General features: G+C 45.6%; 1 protein-coding gene across 1 annotated transcript in view; it reads right to left on the bottom strand.

Annotated features, from left to right (window-relative positions):
• The window catches only part of LOC146805589 (E3 ubiquitin-protein ligase HERC2-like), a 1563844-nt gene that overhangs the window by 1230964 nt on the left and 311005 nt on the right, over nt 1-21875 (bottom strand). Inside the window, 5 exon segments of the mRNA XM_085622871.1 lie at nt 2586-2800; nt 3768-3918; nt 4879-4982; nt 5109-5279; nt 7161-7346. Of these exon segments, the coding sequence (XP_085478997.1) occupies nt 2586-2800; nt 3768-3918; nt 4879-4982; nt 5109-5279; nt 7161-7346 (827 nt within the window).

The following is a 21875-nucleotide window of genomic DNA, read 5'->3' as shown; positions in this document are numbered from 1 at the left end:
TCATTTGACGCCGGGGGCGAACCCACCGGCGACTCTGTGGTGACCCCACAGCTAGCGGAGGCCCTGAGGACGCCTCAGGGACGGGAGAGGACCCAAGGATGGCCCACAAGGCCGTGGCATAAGCCTCCATTTGGGCCCCGAGTCATCCTCGCACCCAGATAGGGTGGATAGAGAGGGGACGACTGTCATGGGCGCACGTCCGGATTGTTCCGAGAGCCAGCGCCCCTGACAACAGATGAAGGGGAGGTTGAGGACCTCGGCGACAAGCGCCGCAACTTACCGAGAAGTGGCGAGCGACGGCCCCTGGCCCCAGAGGGCGATCGACGACAGAAATGCGTTGAGGAGGCCGTAGGACGAGACGACGCCGACCGGGACAGCCGTGCCAAAAGCAGCTTCATTTGGTGCTCCCGCAGGGACTCCGACTTGAGGTGTTGGTAGACCCATCCCACAAAGTACATGCAAGTAACGTCCCAGCAGGAAGAAGTCGTTTAGAGACCGCAGGGGCAAGCTAGTAGAAGAAAAGACACACTTACCAAATGCATCATAAGTTTTGATTCCCTAACTGGGGGCACAGAAGTAAATGTATTTGAGTTCATCTTGCTAGCAGCAGCTTGAACTACCAGGTTCTCAAGAGCTGGTTGCCGTGTCAGGGGGCAGGCCTATGATGCGTACCTATTGGGCGACTTACTGGGAGAGTTAAACACAGCTTCGACCAAGTCACCATCAAGGTTTCCATCATGTCCTCATTAAAAGGCATGAAAAAGCAGGATCAGACTCTAAGATTTCTGTAAGTAGGTTTGCCTTGGTCTCTTTAGCAGGTAGCTGTAGGTCCAATATTTCTGCAAGTCTGAGGACTAGAACAGTAAACAACGCACATTCCTCAGTGTGGCCCCAGCAGGGAGTCAACGTTTGTATCTGGTGAAGTATCTAGGCCACTGGCTTTCTGTAGATTTAAACAGAGGCTAGCATCAGTGTAATTAAAGGGGAGCAAACAGCACCCCTCCTCATTGCCATACTAGTCATGTTGAATATCTGAAGCCCTTGACAGTATCAGAATCAGATCTAAACAAGGCTTCCAGCCTTTGATGACTCGGTTTTGAGGATTTAGCTCATCCAAAGGTGGGGACTGTGCCTTTGTAATCGCATTGTCAGACGTAGGCCCAGCAGGGGCAGATGTCAGCTCGAAGTCAGTAATGGAGATTGGAGTTGGCTCTTGTGTGGATACAGCTGGAGTCAGGGCCAGAACAGTTGCAGTCAGAATCGACAAGGTCATCAGCATAGGAGTGGAGGCATGGGCCCGCACAAAGCAAGGTGGAAGTCTAACCATGTCAGTTGGAGCCAGGGTTGGGCACGCTGCCATAAGTCCAACTGTGGCACTTGCAGCTGTGTGGTTAAAATGTGCTCTAGAGGGAGCCAGCATTACCCCTGAAAAGTTACAGCATGTCCTCCAAAACGGCTTTTATTTGCTGAGGGGTAGATGACAGCCTGGCAAATTCGAGGCTCGCTGGGACCAACCTCGGACCAAAGTCATGCGATGGCAACGGAGTCAGGTGCTCAAAGTGGTATCTGCGCAATTCCTAGCACAAGTAAAGAGATGGGGACGAGTCCCAACTGGACTTCTTGATTTTATAGGACAACTTGTCCCTCAATTTAATTTTAGACTTACTGGAAGACGTGACCTAGAAGTTGAACCAAGGCCCGCAGTGGGTCTATGACTTGAGAGTAGGAGCTCATTGACTGCTTAGAATGTGACCTACTTTGTTTTTTTTAAATACAGCAGCATGTAGCATCATCTACTGCACTCTCATCACCCTTAGGAGCATTAGTTGAATGAGTGCGTTGTGCTGAGACTCTAAACACCAAAGGCAGACATCGTCTAGATCAGTGACCGACATATGCTTCCTGCAGCTGTGGCATAGTCAAATAATATTTTCCTAACACTCATTTTTCTGAAAAATGCAATTTTGGCATTGATGAAAAGAGACACAAATTGGGCTTGGAGCTCCACATTCAAGGTGAAGGGCACAGAAATAAAGGAACTGACTTTATCGAGCAGGCGTAGCGCTTATATATAGCACTGAGCTGTAACTTCCAGAGGCGGATTGAGGTCACTGCACAGTTTGAATGGTGCCACTGACATGAGGGTGGGAGCTGATGTTGTGAGAAAGTTCTGTACCAAATCTGTTGCCCGGGGCAATTCGAAAAGGAATGTGCTTTTAGAAATATTCATCATAAATACATGTTTGCTAAAAAAGAACACTTAACCAATATCAGACAAATGTGTTGTTATACCTTGATGGTCTAATATGGCAGGAGACCAAAGTTTTACAAGGGAGGTTGAACAAATGAAAACAAAGTACACATGCATTAAATTAACAGATATCCTTGAGGAGAAATATGTAAGGTTGAATCACAGGTTTCAAAATAAAGTCATGCTGGTTTTTTCCAATCAGTGATGTAAATGTTATATTTAACCCACCAATTTTAAAATAAGAGTGTTAAAAATCAATATTGTTGGCCAATATTACACTTCATTGTGCACTCATGAAGTATTCATTCGAAAACAAGGTAATCAGGGTACATACTTTCACAGTGTAATCCTGGATGTTGTTATCTGCAATGGCTTGAAGGAAAGGCTGCGAGTGATCACTGAAAGACAGTCGATGTTGGTAAAGTTTTGATTTGTTTGGAGTTGTGTTCCCAGGAGAAGTGCTGTGGTCTTCATCTTTTTCCTCATTGTAACTGTAATGAATCTGACTGGTCTGCAGACCCCCTGAGAAAATGGAAGACTTCAGCCATTCTGGAACACAGAAAAAAAACAGTCTGCAATTTAAAAACAGAATTTCTACAGCACTCTAAAATTAGCTCTAAATAAAATACTGTAATCGAATAGTAATAATTCTGTGTCTGGTTAAATATTAGAGTATTATAAAAAGAAATCATACTCTAAGAAATGTGAAACTACAGGGACAAATATATCAAACTATCAGTGTTTTTAGGTAAACAGTATGCTGCCTCCTCACTTTTCATCCTGCAAGTTCAGAATAAAAGCTATTTGGCGGAAACCCTAAAAATCCTTTATAGAGTATCCACCTAAACTTGTATTGATGCTCAGACAGATGATCATAACCTCTCAGGTGGTCCACTAACCTTCCCAATATATGCCATTGAACTTCTGGTCTTCTCCAGCAACACTAAAGGAGGGCCACAGTTCAAACACAATGTCTCTAGCCTTGCCTGTGATAGCATGCAGACTGTTGAGTCTATCTGCATCTTTCTTGTGCAGTTAAGCTGAGTTTATGAAGAAGAGATCAAACAGAATCTAACCTAAAGCATCTCTCTGAAGTTGATCAGGGACATATCACCAATTAAGTGCCAGAGCAACCCAGCACAGCTTGAGCTTGGCATCTCCAGCCTCAGCCCAAAAGTACGCCTGTGGGTCATCAAGCAGGAACAAGGGATTCCTGTGGATCCACTTCTGGTGGAATGGCAACCGCATTCAACCACGCACCCTGCTGCAAGGTTGGCAACAATTTTGAGCAACGGAATTTAAATTCTAAAATATGTGTTACTATTACTACACTATTTGGAAGGGTTCTTTAATTCTAAAATTGCCTTATTAGTGTTATGTCTATTGCATAGATACGTAATGTAGTTGGGAAATGCCTAGTTACAACAGATCACAGGGAAAATCAAGTCTGGAGGAAAAAAGGCATAAATGGCTCAACTGACAATCAAACATTAGTTTCTGGCATAAGACTGCTTACTAGCACATTCAATCTCCACGGAGGACAGGGGTGTACTCAATGCGAGGAAGGATGCATGTAGTCCCAAAAGTAGGCCCAAATTTCTTTCTGGATCCATTAGAGGCGAAGAAAGACTGCCCAGGTCAGGCGTAGTAATCACTTCCTGATCAGGCTGAAAAAGAAACATGTTCAATTTCAGAAAAATAAACAAAGGTCTAGCTACTTAACTTTTAACATTTTCTTTTCCAACTACGGTATCAGATTAATCTAAGATTGTTTGCCAAACAATCTTTGCTATTTTCCATAAAACCTACACACATTTATAGGTCTGCCAGGGACAGCTTTCACTTTTCACATTAAGACCATTAACTACCTCAAGAAACAAAGGGGAAGCCTTGATAACCTACACAAAATAAGCTTCATTCTACATAGTTGCTCTAAACAACCCTTTTAATTTAAGAACAACACTGTTAGAATTTCTGACATGCAAGAAAGAAGACAGGTCATTACTATTTCACTCATCTCCCATCCATTCTCCAGGGTACAGTTTGTATTTATGGAAAAAGATACTAAGCTTCAGGTGCTAGGCCCTGCCCTACTGGGTTCCATCTCAATCCATGTCTCCTTAACTGGAACCAGCAGTTACCTGATAAATGGCTTGGCACGTGTTGCAAGTGCATGAGTTCTTCCACCTTCACTTATTATCTACACATCATCATTTTTCACTTTATTCTCAGAGGAGTTTTCAATCATGTCATGTGGTGTTGATGAGGTGTATACTGTAGCTCCTGGTAAAATAGTCACCTCCGAATCCAGCTGAGGAAGTGCATGCTGAAAACTAACTTACAGACGACTTTGCAATTCTTGTGAACACTTGGGAATAGCAGTGGAACAGGCTGTTAAAAAGTCTCAACTATGCAAAATGCTTGCTGTGTGTTCACTCTTAAAAAATTTCTATGTTACATGTCTCTCCGTTCTCTCAATACCTCTTTCTTTAATTTGCCAATTCTAGAAGAACTAAGCAATCGAACTTTTGTACTAGTGGCAACCAACAAGCTTGTCATGCAACTGATTGCTTACATAGGTGAACGTTAGCTAAATAAAAGGTGCATTAACTCAAAGCCTTATATACCTCCACATACTGTCCAACACAGAAAGCATGCATCGATTCTCTGGTGTCTTCAAATTGCAAAGCAGCCTCCAATGCAACTATAGGGTCCTCTCCTGCAAACTGGGCTGTAGACAAAGACAAGTAAATGATGGATTTATTTGTGGGAAACAAAGAAAAAAATACAATGGACAGATGAGACAGAAACATGAACGCAGTGAAGCGTGAAAGGCAATTTAATAATAGTGCCTCACCAAGAATACTGTTCCCAGTCAAAGATTGCGTCTGGAAGTCTTTGATGTCATAAACCTTTCCATCAATCACTGTCCAATAGCCCCCATCTTTGTTGTGATTCTCCAAGTCTGCTTTACGGATTAGTGTTACCTCTTCATTATTTCTAGTGCTCTGGCCTGCAAAAAAAGAACCTATGTGGAAAAATAAAAGCAATTTGTTTATTTATAAGCCCCAAGTCTCTTGGTCTCTCTGCCATTAATTAGATTATGAAACTAACCCTACGACAAGTAGAAATTAAGACTTTTTAAAGAAAATGTAACATCCCCACACTCTCCACTGAAGGAGTTTTAATCTGAAACTTGTTAGGTTTGAAGTTGGCAGGCAACAAGGTTCTCCGCTGCAATGTCTTATTTAAAAAACATTACTTTTTTATATACTTCATACTTCACTTCTAAGTACTGTAATATGTTCAGTTGCCATTAACCATGTTAACAGTTCTCAATTCACCAAACCAACCTCAGGAGAATGAAGGGTAAGGTGTCCTTCACAGGATTCATATGAGTGAACTGCAGTACAAAACATGTCAGCAGCAAGCTTTTATCCTACTGTATATATTGGAGTATTTAGGTACACAAATAGCTTTGGAAACATGACACCAGAATTTACAAGAGTCCTACTCGGAGTAATTCACAAGGCCAGACGCGATATACGAAATGATCCAGTAAGCCTCCATGCCATGATATGTAATACAGAGTACAGATAACTTAAAATGCAAATATCTCAATCTATCGCTTTATTTTGATAACATGTAGCGTTTGTACAGTGGATAAAAACGAGTAAATTAATACAGATAATTTGTTGATCCATAACTGAACTGGAGATTGTGTGCGCACGGTATTTTTTAGACTTAATGCTGGACCACAGAGCATAAAAACAGTTATCTAAAAAGCTGTGCATTCAAGTTTCCACGAGTTCATACCTAAAATCATGCATGATTTAAAAATTTATATTTAAAACAAAGGATAAAAACATAGCTGGGCAACTAGCAAGCTTATATAAAGTACCAGTGCTTTTTCATTCTAAAAAGGCTTTCTTGGGTTGAGGTGACATCCCGGTGTGACCTAGAGTTTGAAAAATGAGGAATCCCTCACAAGGCTTTTTGCCTGACTGTTCATACATAGCTTAGGATTTAGTTACCCCACAAGTAGAAGCTGTATATTCAGGTTTCGGTAACTTAAAATGCAAATATCCACTAAGGCAGTGGTTCCCAACTTTTTAGAACCACGTTCCAATTTTTAGAATGACAATCGTTTGACCTACCTTAATTTAATGGGCATGAGGCAGGCAATTTTTGTAATATAAACAATGCATTGTGTGGTAACGCACTGTCATTTAAAGAAAGCACATTCTCCATTGACATTGCCACTAAATAAGCACAGATGTACAGTTTTACTGACAACTATATGGCACATAAATGACAATGTGTGGAAAAAGGGTTTCAGTGAATATTTATAATTGAACATCACCAAGTAAAGTGTCTAGATTTGTTTTGATCATATTAGAATCTTTGTTTGCATCAACCTTCAAAATAGCCCCCCAAAAAGTCCTTTATTTTTGTTTTCCTAACTGCTGAATGTGTACAGTTAATTTACAGGTATTTACATTTTGTTTTGGGTCGCCAAAAATGACATCCTTCAGCTTTTCTTTTCACACTTCTGTCCCCCAAGATTATCACATATTTCACTTCATTTTTTTCTCTCGGACTCAAAAGTGAGAAAAAGTTGTAATAAGCAATTCCCCTGTTAAAAATTAAGCAGCAATTTGTCAGAAAACCTAGCCTGGCATTTCACCTGTCTTTGAGGTGCAGTGAATGTGGCAAGATAAATACAGAATTTAAAGGCATCTTAATTTATTGCTTGGACTTTCACGAACCACCACTGGGAAACACTGCACTAAGGAATTCAATGCTTTCATTTCATCTCACAATCAGCAACACAAACATTTATATCAATGTACGATTAAAGTACAACTGTTTTCACCTACACCACCATCTCTTACTAGAGCAAACATACCCATGATGCCAGGCCATGCTAAATCTTCATTGTCATCCCGTTCTTTGCCAGGAGCAAGTTGGTTAAACTTGTCAAGATGATCCAACAGGCCCGCCAGTAGAGTAATGGCACCCGCCTCTTGCATCAAGCCTGCATTTTTGCTGAGAAGGAGGATTATGGAGACCACCAGTTCTGGAAGGAGAACTCCTGCAAAAGAATTATGATGTAGACAAGATACAATTAGAATGTTGAAACAGCACATTTAGCACCAGCTGCACTTTTCTTTAGAACATAGTTATGGTATTTGAATCCAAATCTAGGCAAAAGACACTGCTACTTTATGCTGAAAACACTTTTTGGAATGTTTGTTTAGTTTAATATATGATCTAAAATGAATAAATAAATGTCCTACTCCAATGATCCCACCATGCAAGTATCTTACATTCCTTTATGAGTAACAGAAATCATTCTTAAATGCTAATAAGGAGCTAATGCTAAGAAAAAGGAATGATCATTTTTAAGAGGGGAAAATTTTGAAACTTTCATTTTTTGTATTGCACAGTCCCATTTGTATAGCACTTCATAGCCCTGACGGGGCTGCAAATCACTCAGATTTGCATTGGTAGCTGAGAACTCTTTTTGAGTGTATGGTTGGGAAGTTGTTGAGTTTAGGATGACCGACGCAGGAATGTTGGTTGAGGTGCATGATGTTCAGAGGCATGTTCCAAATGTGGAACAGCAAGCATCAGAGCCCCTAAACACGTACTGTTGCAGAGAATGTGAGAGAGATGCAGCTGAGCAGACCAAATGCATAATCCTCACCAGAAATGACAGCGGCAATCATGCAGACCATCCACTCAGGGGCCCCAACCGACCCATTGCCCTACCATATCTACAACCTGGGAACATCACCAATAAGCACGTCCCTAACCCACATCAACACCTCTATCACGTCCACCACTTTCCGGACAAACGGAAAATCCACACCCTCCCCAAGAAGCTCACAGTCGACCCTAAACAACTGAGCAACCTTTGGCCCATCTCCCTGTTTCCCTATCCAGCCAAAGTAATTGAGAAGTTCCTCAACAAGCAACTGACAACCCATCTCTAACTTCACCATATTCTAGACAACATTCAATCACGATTCAGAAAGAACCACAGCACCGAAACAGCACTCATTGCAGCCACCGATGACAAACGAATCATCCTGGACCAAGGAGAAACAGCGGCCCTCGTCCTGCTCAACCTCTCTGCGGCCTTTAGCACTGTCTCTTAAACACCTTCATCAGAAGACTCCACGAGACTGACAAAGAGCCGCCATCATATGGATCTGTTCCTTCCTCACGGGAAGAACCCAAAGAATCGGGCTGCTATCCTTCACATTAGAGACCAAGAATCTGATATGTGGAGTCCCACAGGGATCGCCCCTCAGCCCCACTCTTTTCAACATATACATGACACCGCTTGCCAAAATCATCGGATCACAAGACATCACTGTCATCGCCTACGCCGATGACACCCAATTCATCCTATCCCTGACAAAACAACCACAGCAAGCACCAACTTCAACAACAGCATGATCATGATAGCAGATTGGATGTGAACTAACTGCCTACAGCTCAACTCAGATAAGACATAAAATACTGGTCTTTGACAACAAGACATCCCCATGGGACTCCACCTGGAGTCTGTCAGAGCTAGGACCAACACCCAAACCCACAAACCACACAATAAATCTAGGGATCATCCTAGATGTCAAGCTCAACATGACGGCTCAAGACAACGTAGTGTGCACTTCCTGCTGACACATCCTAGGCATGTTGTGAAAACTCTTCAAATGATTGCCTCATAACAGCAGACAAACTGACATGCAGGCACTCCTCACGAGCAGGCTGGACTACAGCAACACTCTACGCCAGCATCTCCAAACAACTCCTATACAGACTCCAGATAATACAGAACACCACTGCAAACTCATACTCTACCTCCCACGGGGCACCCACATCACACTGCACCTCAGGAAGCTTCACCGGCTCCCCATTCACAAGCACAGCCAATTCAAACTTCACACACACAAAACCCTACAAAACGCAGGACCAGAATACTTAAACAGCAGCATACACTTGCACCAACCCATCAGATAGCTACACTCTGCCTCACTCTCACTCATTCCCCACATCCAGAAAAGCAAAACTAGAGGTCGCTCATTCACCTACATCGCACTCAAGACATGGAACGACCTCCCTCAACACATCAGTGACTCCTCCTCACTTCTTGAGTTCAGCAAGATGCTCCTTCATATAAGCACCTTCGGTACCACAAACCCTCACACCTGCCCAAGCGCCTGGATACCCTCCCAGCAGATTACTGCGCTATATAAATCAATATAACATAACAGTTTATTTGCATCTATCAAACTCTGCATATAGAGGTTATTATGCTGTTAAGAACTATACTTGCATCTGGAATTTGAGATAGTGGTTACTCCTCTATCTGAACTGGCATTGAGTTCCTAAGTTTGGCAGACTGGCCGGAGAAGCAGGGTCCACCCATTTGTGTTTTTGACACGTTGCAAAGAAAATAAACTGGCAAACCTTGAGTGCAGGGTTACCTTGGCGATAGATGTTGAGCTCTTGTTGAAGAAAGCAGTATAGTGACCTGCAATGCTCAGTGAGCTACACGCACTGCTTTAAATGTGCTCTGTCTAAACACTAAAAGCTAATGCAGGGAAATGAGGGAAGGTGTGATGTGGGTCCACACTGGAGGTTGAGCAGCTCTTTGGTGACCGCATTTCAGATTGTCTAAAGTTTCTGGAATAGGAGATGGGGTGATTCGACATTTCATGATATAAAAGGTATTGCAGAGCTTAGCCTCTTGGGGCACACTTAACATCTTTTCTTTACAAGCATAAATCTTAATAAAAAGGAAAAACACTTTAGCCGAATATTGCCTGGCATCCCCAAGGCAGACAAGTTAGATGTCTGAATGCCAGAATGCTCTGCATCCCCGTTACTTAATGAGGTATCTGAAGTTTTTATTTCTCCATGAATCAGCATCCCACCTCTGGCAGCAACCAGAAGTTGACATACACTTACAGTTTGTGTTGCATACTTTTACCAAATATTACCTTCTTAGGGAATACTAGAAGAGGTTTATCATTACGCCTGTTGCAGCAGTGTCTGCAATATCTGTAAGTGTGATTATGGGATCTAGCAGAAGTGTCAAGTGATCGGTAAAATATATAGTGCCAATTCACAAAGGCATTCAAGAGTACATGAAGGAGTAATTCTGTAGTGCTACTTCAAAGACTCAAATGTTTTACTCAAGTGGCCACAAAACATCTAAAATGGGAAGTTTCACGAAATAAACACATGCATTTAGTACAGAGAAAGGACTGTATACTCACTGCACTTTAGGAGAAGGTCAATGTTTTCGAGCCAATTCACAAAGAGGATTTACAAATAAGGGAAATAGTGCTCCTGTACTACCATAGTACTATTTCCCATACTGCTAAATCTAATAGGCATAATATATATATATATATATTTTTTTTTTACTTGCCTATATAGTCAGTGCCGTTTGATGAATCTTCACGAACATTTCCACAAGTGTCAAGTTGGATCTTGTTGTGCATGGAATGTTTTAGGGCAATCCCTCGAGCAGGGGCCAAGAAACAAAGCGAGGGAGGGGGGGGGGGGGTGTATGGGTTAAAATAAGTGTGTTTCCCTAGCTAATTCTCATAGGAAATTTAGACACAACTACAGCCCGACTGCTGAACGGGGTGACACCAAATTTGACAGAAAAATAGCTGTTGGCGTGGAAAGCGACCTTTTTGTGAATTGGTGTAAGTGTGTTCAGTAGTTTGAGATATTTAAAGAAACCCAAATTTAGATATCTAGGGCCGTGAAGGCTGAAGTGAACCCTCCCAATCTCATGCAGACATCTGACTGGCTCCCAACACTTCAACCAGGAAGTGTTGGCAGCCAGCTTGGGACTCTACTTCAGCCGAGTCCCAGAAAAAAGGTTTTAAAAAAATAGTGCAGAGTAGAAATGCCCTGATCCCGTAGCCCTGGTCACGGAGTCTCAGAGGGAACCTGCCAGGGCAAAAAAAGCCATGGCAGCCACCCCCCACCGTCCTTCCCCGAACCGCCACCTCCCTGGGGCAAAAGACAAAATTTAAACTTGGAGGGGGAACAGCGTGACCCCATTCCAGGCCATATAGCGCTCCGGGGACCACCATCTTCCCGAGGCCAGCAAATGCAAAACAAAGGAGGGGAGGCACACAGCCCCCTCATGGAGCCATATATTGCCCTGGGGACCGCCACCACCCAGGATCGACTCCCTATTTCCCAGGGTGCCCACCCTTGAGACATAGTTGTTAGCTCTGACTTGGCGGGAGCTGTCAAGTGAGAGCTAACACTACCTCTGCTCCCAGCATACGGGAGCTGTCAAACCGCTCCCACTTGTTGGCAGCAGAGTTTTCGTCAGTCTACCTGCCTGACGAAGCAATTGCTCTCACACAGAGGGAGCTGCATGTTTAGCAGCTCCCTGTGTGTGAGAACAATGCCGGCTCCCACTGAAGGCGGTGAATCGGCAGAGACTGAGGGGGCATTCAGGCTCCCCCCACAGTCCCAAACGCTGATGACTAGGTGCCCTGGGTGGGTGCCAGGGCACCCAGCATTTAAACACCAGGCCCTGGGGGATGGAAAAGTATGCAAAGGTCTTCGTGCCTTTTGCCAGGACGATGTAGAACTTACCAAAAGCCCCCCCAGCGCCTTTCTCACAGATTCTGGTGATGCGTTCTTCATGCGAGGAATAGGAGGACATCTCCACCAAACAACAAGCACTTACTTCATATAGCTAAGAGGAGGTACCCTTGTTTGGTGGAGATTTACCTCTTTGTAGTCTCATTGTCCTCTCTATAGGAGGATTCGTGTTATCACAGATTCCTGGATAAAGACGCAGAAGGAACAAATCACATTGTCGAAATGCACACAAGGTCACTGGAGACATTTCCTCATGGTCCATTACACAGATGTAGTGTAGAATATGCACTGGACATTTACCCAACAACATAGCAGTTACTAATTAACTAGAAGAAAGTACTCCACTTGAGTAGATGTGGACTCTTGTTGGATAAAGGGGCAGGTGCAGTTCGGTTGTGGCCTTGTCACACACAGCTACTAACACACCCACACAGACACTTAAGACACCCACTCACACACTCAGGCACTCACTGACAGATCCACTCAGACACAGATACACCCACTCACAGACCCACTCACATGCCCATCCACTCACAAACACACTCAGGCACTCATATGCCCACTAACAGAACTATTCATACTCTCTCAAACCCACTCACAGATTTACTTAGACACTCACTAATGCACCCACTCACAGCCACTCACTCACAAAACCACTCACACACCCACTCACCTACCTATACAGACACACACACACACACACACACACACACACCCACTCACCTACCTATACAGACACACACACCCACTCACCTACCTATACAGCCACACACACCCACTCACCGACCTATACAGCCACACACACCCACTCACCGACCTATACAGCCACACACACACACACTCACCGACCTATACAGCCACACACACACACCCACTCACCGACCTATACAGCCACACACACACACACTCACCGACCTATACAGCCACACACACACACCCACTCACCGACCTATACAGCCACACACACCCACTCACTCACCGACCTATACAGTCACACACACCCACTCACTCACCGACCTATACAGCCACACACACACCCACTCACTCACCAACCTATACGGCCACACACACTCCCACTCACCAACCTCACAGGGACGGTATAGTTCGGAATTAGCATTAAAAAAAACTTTGACATTCACTGAAAAAAACAAAGGTTATACAAAACCATAGAAATTCAGCAGCTATAGATACCTGAGCTAACTATAACTTACGCGCTGCAATGCACTGGTTATGACCTCATATTACATCACTCATGACATGGTCAGTGACATTACTGATCACATGATCCACAGAACCAGTCACACAATCAATCAAATGTATTTGTACAGCGCAGCATAGCAAAGGGTATCTGGGCTCAGAGTGTGCCGTGTCTTTGTCGAAAAGCCAAGTCTTGAGTTTCTTTCCTAAATCCACCTGGGAAGGAGCTGTTCAGAGGAGGAGGGGCAGTTCGATCCAGGTCTTGGCCGCAATGAAGGAGAAAGAGCCCATTTTATATGAAAGAGCTAGCAAGTTTACAAACATGGACAATAAAAATAAAACCGCTTGTGCCAAATTAAACACATCAAACACCTGTTAGACAGCATTTCTCTGCAGATCTCACAATAGTTCCCGCAGCGAGTAGCAGAAGCGAGGAGTGGACCTGTTGAGTACTAAGAGGATGCCCGCTGCCAGGCATGCTCCCAGCCCAGACAAGAAATATTAGGCTACCAGGACTGCCAGTTGCCCACGGAGAGTGACAGATTTCCTTGGAGCCCGGACTCAGGCTTCAGGTGCCTCAGAGCTGCAAGCAAAGTGACGGCACGGGCTCGCAGTTGTGGACACCGAGCCGGGAGGAGAACCATAAGAGGCAGAAGAAACTCAATGCAACTGGTTTGTGGTAAGTAAGGCTGCTCTGCTTTGCCTCGATAACAACGCTCCTGCCGCGGGCTGCTTCCCTGCCCCTCTGCTCTCCTGTTCCCTTTGCCATATCTGCACCTGCCTGAACTGAACGGCATTTTCTACAGGATTAACAGGATCTTTTCTATAGGAAGATATGGAGTATTTTCCCTCTACTGACACTCTCAATCCCCCAATCATCAGCTTGCAACAGTGCAAAAGTTAAAGTGCAATAGCTTATGATCAGGTAATGGCACTGCTGTGTAACTAGTTCTTCTGATGTAAATTTTCACCAGACTCTTTAGACTTGGAAGGCTCTAGACACTAGCTCCTGCAATCAACACCTCTTGCCCTTCAAAGCACAGACTGTCCCAGACATTACTTTGTGCAATCACTCACTAGTAGTCGCCACAATTAAAACTGCATTTTAAGTTCAAAAGAGACTTCAGCACAAAAGGACAACCAAAGGAGAGATGTGCAGTCTGGGCAGATCAGGGCCCCACTGCCAACTGTTAGAAAAAAGATAAAACTGCGAGCTCTATCCAGAATAAAAAGTACAAAGTCCAATACAGCTTATAAGGGTCAGTGTCTAATTTCTCCATTGGCTTGTATGTTCAACAAATGTACAAAAGAGCCAAAAAAAAATGATTTCCTAAAAGATCCTGCTGGGGTAATGTTTTCCTCAACAGAGGTCCCTGCGGGCCTCCCGACCCCAATATCCCCATCCATCAGGTCCAACAGTTCAAACCACAAAACAAATCAGGATACAGAGGCCACTGAGGGAACGGAGGATATGAAGGTCAATAAGATGCACACAGAAACAGCTGTAGGCTTCATAACTGACATGGAACTGCTTTCTTTCAGATCATCATCAATTCCCTAATCACCACCATTACTTTTATCAAACAGAGATCCGTCACTGATTGAGGTAAAGATGGTGCTAATTGCGGAGCCTAAGGTCTTGAAGAACAGCGAAGGTCAACAGCTCAACTCTCAATCAACATGGCCTCAAGTGGTACACAGGAGGCAGGGAATACAGACTCTGGTTCCTAAATCCACATGGGAGGCACACTTAACTGTTCAAGAACAAGGATTTGCTGATACACCTGAGCACGATTTGACTCGGACATGAGTGGAGCAGTGGAATAAAACTCTGGTCAACATGCCTGTAGTTCTAAATAAGCATAGAGACCCCGCTTGCACCGGAGGAAGAATGTTCCTGTGAGAACCAGAGCCCGTATACTAGCTAGAAGTTGAACCTAATATCAACTCTGGGCTCTGTTCAGGATGAGACACAACCAGGAGCAGTACTGGTTAATCAATTACACACAATAAATTCTCCAAACCACTCGTATTGAGCGTGTCAAGACTTAAAATAAGCTTAAGGGGTGCAATCCACCTAGCAGAGCACGTGATATATGGAAATTGCGCCTAAGAACAATACAGTTGCACTGTCTTACCAATCAAATAAGATGGATCTGCAAGTGGACTTGCTAAATACGTACGCAATATTTGTCTTGGGCATTGGTCATAAACTGGTGGAACTGAAAAAATTGATAACCCAGGCATAAAATTATGCTGCAGCAACACAGTTTGAATGCTCCTGTGCACCAGTGATTGACAAACTAGGCACACTGCATTTTGCCTTAGGCACTTTAAAACAAGAACTAAAAACAAATCTAGCATTCCTATGCCCTGCTTGCAATACCGGGCACTTGGGGCATAATGGTTTCCATCACGACACACCTAGTACTGAATCAAACAGATTCTACAAAAATTAAACTTGCCCACCTAACCAGCTAAACCAGGAGACACAGGGGGCTTACACAAAGAAGGACAACTCAGGTGGGAATTACTTTCAGACACAGATTACAACCAGAGTAATGGAGAACGAACATGAACACAGAATCAGCGCTCTTCAAAAATAGCACACATTCTAAGGGATCTGGTGTGGCTGATTAAGTGGCCTTTCAACTTCAGTAGGAGAGTATAATGACCAAAAACCAGAGGAACAAACTAAGTAAGGCCAGAAATTAAACAAAAACATCTTGTCTGGCAAGTTGTTTAAAAGTAATCATAGATAAGAAGGTAGTCAGTGCTGTCCATTTACTCTTGCCACTTTAATGTTATTTTAAGGGTAACTTTTAAACTCTACTCCTACTTACCTGTGCTTTCTGGCATTTTGCGATCCTTCTGGCATCTCCTGCTTCCCTGGGCAGCCACGAGCAGTTTACCTCGACTGTTGCGGAGGGAAGCAGGCACTTGGAGCACTTCGGGCTTCGGAGAGGCCGAAAGTGGGAGAGGTAGAACATCCGCAGTTAGCATTCTACTGTCTGAGTAGACACTCTACATAAGGCCCATGTGCACATGGATGCGCCGCTGGCGCGCCAAAGGCAAGCCCGCCTGCGCCTGGACCCTGGCCTTCATTTGAGGGTGTAGGAGAGTAGGGTCTGCTATCCTATGGTCACCCCAAATTTTTGCTTTTTGCTTCACTGGTTTTTGACATATTGAGGCTGTGGGCCTGCTAATCAGACCCCCAGCCTGCTGTTCTCTCTAACTAAATTGACACTATGCACCCTAGGTGCATAACCAATTGGAATTGGATCACCCTGTGAGCCCCTGTACCAGTGTACACTAGGTACCCACGGCATTGATGTATCTAAGGCCTACCAGGGGCTGAAGCATGTATTATGCCACCCCAGGCCTGGCCTAACAAATTTGACACAACTGGCTGATCACTCAGCTGGGGTAAGTTGGAGTAACCACCTCTTACTTAGGTGTAGTATACCTATACCTAACCTTAAATGGGACACATGTTAACCTATAAGTCACTCCTATGGCAGGCCTTGACAATCCTGAAGGCAGAGTGCTTGGTTCCATGTGAGATGGTGCTCTGGCATGAGCTGAGCCTGTCTGCAGTGGTCGGAACAACTTCCTTCTACTGTTTCCAGATATCGTCATACCATATACTCTTAAGTGCATTATGAACCTCGCGGTTAAATGCCATCTTTGGTTTGGCTTTATCAAAACATGTCGAGTAAGGTGTCATACGAATTGGAATACTAACCCCTCACCAATTCTGGCGACGGGGTTAGCATTCCACCCTTCTAGAGGGACACGACATGTACAGAACCTGAAACCCGGGTAAAATCAGACATAGCCTCAGCTCCACAAAATGGATGCTGCCACCACAGACACAAGTCTGCCCTCCTGCTGCTGGGAGTCCTTCCAGCTTGGGAGACTTGGACAAAGAGTTTCCTGCCAGGGGAGGTGCGAGCACCACCCCAGACAGGATTTTGTGTATTGGTCAGGTAGGGCTTGAAAGGAATCAGACATGCCTGAGGCTCACAAGGAGCCTCGGTGCATATGCCAGTTCAAACCGGTCCTGGGGCACACCAGCCCCGGACCTGGGGCGAACTGGACAAAGGATTGGGGGTGTAACCACCCCCCTTCCTGGTCCCACCCTTAGGGAGGGACCTAGCAGGTAGTCCGGCCCCTAGAATCCGCTTAAAGGTAGGAGCTGTGTCCTAAGACTTCAGACATCCTGGAATCAACTTAACCACAAGAAGAAGACGGGAACTTCGACGCTCTGCTGCACAGAGGACAGAAGGAAATCTCCCCTATGGTCAGGGAGTGACCATCTTGCTAACGCAAGCACCAACCAGCTATTCGACGTCTGCTTTGCCGCCGCCTCCCGCCGGAGCCCGAGCCCAGAGCCCGACAAGACCTGGACCTCCAGACCTCTCACAGCCCGATCCACAGTCCCTGCAAAGAAGGAACCCGTGGAGGCACCGAGACACGTGGAGCCAGCCATCTTGACCGACGACAAGCTGCAAGCGCGACAACAGAGGCTCCCTCCAAGTTGTGCTTTGGGTCCTGAGAAGCCCAACACCCGAGCAGCATCTGCACCAAAGGTGAGCTCTCCAGCATCTCCACGATCTGCGTGGGGCCCCTCTGCATTTTGCATCTCGACGCGCCTGCCCGGTCCCTGGCCCGTTGGCTAGTGGCCATTTTGGCGACCTAACTTGAAATCAACGACGCTGGTCTGGTTGCTCCAGACTGGCCCTAGCTGCTCTCCAAAAGAGCAGCCCCTCTGACCTTGCTGGTCAGAACCATCAGCTTTCCTCTCTTTCCACGACTCCTGCCTTTGCCAAGGTTTGTTTGCTTCTTTCGGGTCGCCGACACCGAGAGCCTGCGTGGGACAGCTCGTGAACCGACTCCTGGACGTCGTCGACCTTCAGGGACCACGTGGCTGCGGAGACAAGCTACACCTCATCACCTGTTTGCACCCGTCATCGCCTGGTACCTACCTGGTGCCCCGCCGGTCACTGGCTAGTGACTGTGAACACTATCCCCTCTGCTTTCAGGTCTTCTACAACTCCGATCCACTCTTGGATCCACCGCATCTCTTCTGGACCGACCGCCTGCAGCATCTTTGTCATCAGGCTCCATTGAATCGATAGAAGAAACCTGACGCACTTCGAGACCTATGCACCCGCTTCCTGTGGGTGAGGTAAAGCTGGCACTCCGGTGCCCAAGTGTAGAGAAACATCTCTAGTGTCTGTGTTTTGAATCTTAAGATCGTAGTCCATCCAGAAGACCCTTTCTGCAGTAACTTTCTAACTTTTACGCACCCATTGAAAACCTATGGGAGCACGCGTGTAACTTTCCTCACTGCACACGCGACCCGTGGACCTCCTGGTCACTAACTGAAGTTAGCTCCTTGTAGGCCCAGCGATTCTAGAGGCCCTAGGCCTTTTCCCTTTCCTGTTCGTGGTACTTATACCACTATTTTAGTATATGGTTTGATCGGCCACCAGGGCCTATCCATATAAAGTGCAACTTCTGTATATTATAACATTGTCTTGTGCTCATAAAGAGTCTAGGGGATACTTTGAGTAATAAATACATATATATTTTGAATATATATCTGTGTGGTGTCCTTTCATTGGTATAAAGGGGGGTTACATATGGTAAAACAGCTTGCTTAACACGCTTTAACGAGTTTAGCCTCAAAGGCTGCTTAGCCTACGCTACCACTAGGGCAGCTAGTCCGAAAAGGTTGACTTACAACCACACCATAAGGGTTGCTTGGCATGGTACAAGGTGGTCACTTTAACTAGTGAACAGCATATACCAGGCCAACTTCTCACATTAGGGATAAGGGTTAGCTACTCCAGAGAATGATTGCTAACTCTTAGAGAGAATAGGAAGGTCCCTTCTTGTATCAGTTTTCCCTTCCTGGACCTCTATGAGCAGCAGCAATGTATATGTGCATCTTATGGCTTTTATATGTCTCTCTGACAAAACCTTCCCAGGCTTCACATGACCTCTACACCCATTAATGACCTAAGAAATGCAAGCCCCACTTCGGAAGAGGGATATAAAGGCCTCCTTGTAAATGCACGCTCCCTTATAAATCACAAACTGGAGTTTACCATTTTTTTAGAAGCATTTGAACATGACAGGGTCCTCATTACCGAAACCCGAGCTAATGACGCATCAGGACCCAATTTCGTGGATGCCATTCCGACTAATTATTGAATCTTGAGGGTAGATAAGAGTTGGACGGACGGGTGGAGTTCTGGCCACCGTGTTTAAATCACATTATAAATGTAGGATGGAATCTGGTTACAATTTAAAAACATGCAAAGTTCTCCATTTCAAACTTCTCATCAGCCACCTGCTCATTTGGAGGCGTGCTGATTTATAAACAACCAGATCCCAGACTCCCCTTTCTTACAGAGCTTAAACTCTTACTAGAACCTTTTTTAGCTTATAATTGTTTGACCACGCTGGGTGCTTTTTACTTTCACCTTGAAGAGTCAAATAATCAGGACTCGTGCTCCCTTACAGAGGTTCTTGCCAATTTTGGAATGTGACAATTGGTATCCGTCCCCACTCAGGGCTGGCCATACACTGGACGGTATTTTCACTAACGATACTAGGTTGGTCTATCAAAAAACTATTCCTATCAGTTGGTCTGACCATAGCGCAGCAGCCTTTTCCCACTTATCCTCACCCGCAGCTAGAAATAATAAAACACCTAGTTCTTTGAATACTTCAAGGATCTGGAAGGGGGTCTCAGCCGCACTGGCCAGAACTCTTAATAGTACATCCTGCGAAATTCCAGATGATACAGATAGGGGGTGTGTTGGAAAAACACTCCCACTCTGAAAGGGTGGTGGTGGTCTTCCGGACACACTGTGGTAGCTTGGCTCGAGTGGTCAGGAATCAGGCTCCGTGCTAAGCATACGACATACCCAAACAATAACCATGCGTGCATCCGTTCCAAAAACGACTCTACACCGTAAAAATTGTGAAAATATCTTTCTTTATCTTCTTTTTCTCTTAGTTGCTGATTGGATAAATAAATAACAATCACAATATACAAACTTTAAATAGTGCAGGTCAAATAAATACTGGCTTAATGATTCAATAAATAGGGGTGATCATAAATAATGAAGACATAAATATAAATGCAATACATACAGGCAATTAAATATTCTGAGGCAATAAATACTGTAAACCAATCAATATTGTGCATCAATAAATACTGTGGACCAATAAATACAGTGAAGCAATAAATAGGTTAAATACAATAAATACAGTGCCCCTAATAAATACTTAAAAGCTGACAGTGACACTCATGGAATCAGATCACATTTGAATTCCTAAGGGCTGATTTGGCCCAGGCACAGCTTGTGGGGATGTGGAAGGCTTGAGGGTGTCTACTCCCTGGCTTGGACAAGGCTGAGGCCTAAACTGAGGTAGATCAAGGGGGGAATACCAGAGTCCTGGCTCTCTCCCTCCACACAACCCCTCTAAATTAGTCCCAGCTCACCCCTGGCACAGTCAGGCTGGTTCCAGCACCTCCCTAGCCCCTTAGAGCAGTCTCTCAGGTCTCCACAGGGCCTTAGGCGCCCTCTACTCCACTTACTGCCCTTTTTCTGATGCTCCGACGCCGCTGGAGTCGTGACGACGCCGTGAGGCGGTTCCGATTCGATGTCGGCGGCCTCGGCGCAATGTCAGTTCTTGACGACGCCGGTAGGCGGTTCCGGTTTCGATGTCGGCGGCCTCGGTTCGATCTCGACCTCCGATTCGATGGCGTCGGGCAGTCTTTACTCGATGTCGACTTCGGGCGGCTCCGGTCCGATGGCGACCTCAACTTTGATGACGTCGGCCGGCCTTGACTCGATGTCGACTTCCGGCGGCTCCGGAGTGCGATCCTCACTCCCGACCTCCGGTGCTCCTCTCCTTAGGTTTCCGGCGACCCCGGAGTGCGACCTCCACTCCCGACCTCCGGCACGATTCTCTCAGGTTCCGGCGACTCCGGAGTGCGATCCTCACTCCCGACCTCCGGTACACTTCACCTCGGTCTCCGACGACTCCGGAGGGCGGACTTCACTCCTCCGATGACGCCGCTCACTCGACCTCGGGTGACTTCCTCCTCGACCTCTGGTACTCCTCACGACCTCTGACGGCGCCCTCTCTCGACCTCTGGCAGCTCCGGGTACGACGTCCGCTTTCCAGTCGGCGCCGCTTCTCTACCTCGGGCTCCAGGTCTCAGGCTACTCGACGTCGGACTCCAGGGAAACCAGTTTCCAGGTCAGGATCTTGCTGTTCTCTGTTTACAAGGCCTGTTCCTGCTGTCCAGGTCCTTAGGAAGGTTTTTCTTGCTTCTTCCCACACAGGGCTCCAGGCTGGGCTCAGTCAGTAGGGACTAGTATCAAGGGTGGGTTTATGGACCCCACTCCAGGCACAAGTTTCCACCCCTGCTGCCTCACTCCTTCCTCCTTCAGGTTTCTGCTGCTCACTCTTCACCAGTCAGGTGCCAACTGCCAGCTCCAACTGCCAACTCTCTGTCTTAGCTTCCCAACATTCTAAACCGCCTCCAACTGTCACAGGGTTCTGGAATGTTCTGGAAGGTGCTAGTAGGTTCCAGTGGATGCTGGTGATGTCACAGGTGGCCACCATTTTGTGCTCCAGGCCCTCAGACAGAAGTTTCAGGGGTAGCCAAAATGGCTCCCTGAATCTGCAGCAACACGAAAAAGTCTGGTGGTTCCCAAAAAGGGAAAAATTCAAACAGGGTTTG

This window comes from Triturus cristatus, chromosome 8, assembly GCF_964204655.1.
Source record: "Triturus cristatus chromosome 8, aTriCri1.1, whole genome shotgun sequence".
NCBI lineage: Eukaryota > Metazoa > Chordata > Amphibia > Caudata > Salamandridae > Triturus > Triturus cristatus.
This window is presented reverse-complemented; position numbering and strand designations above follow the sequence as displayed.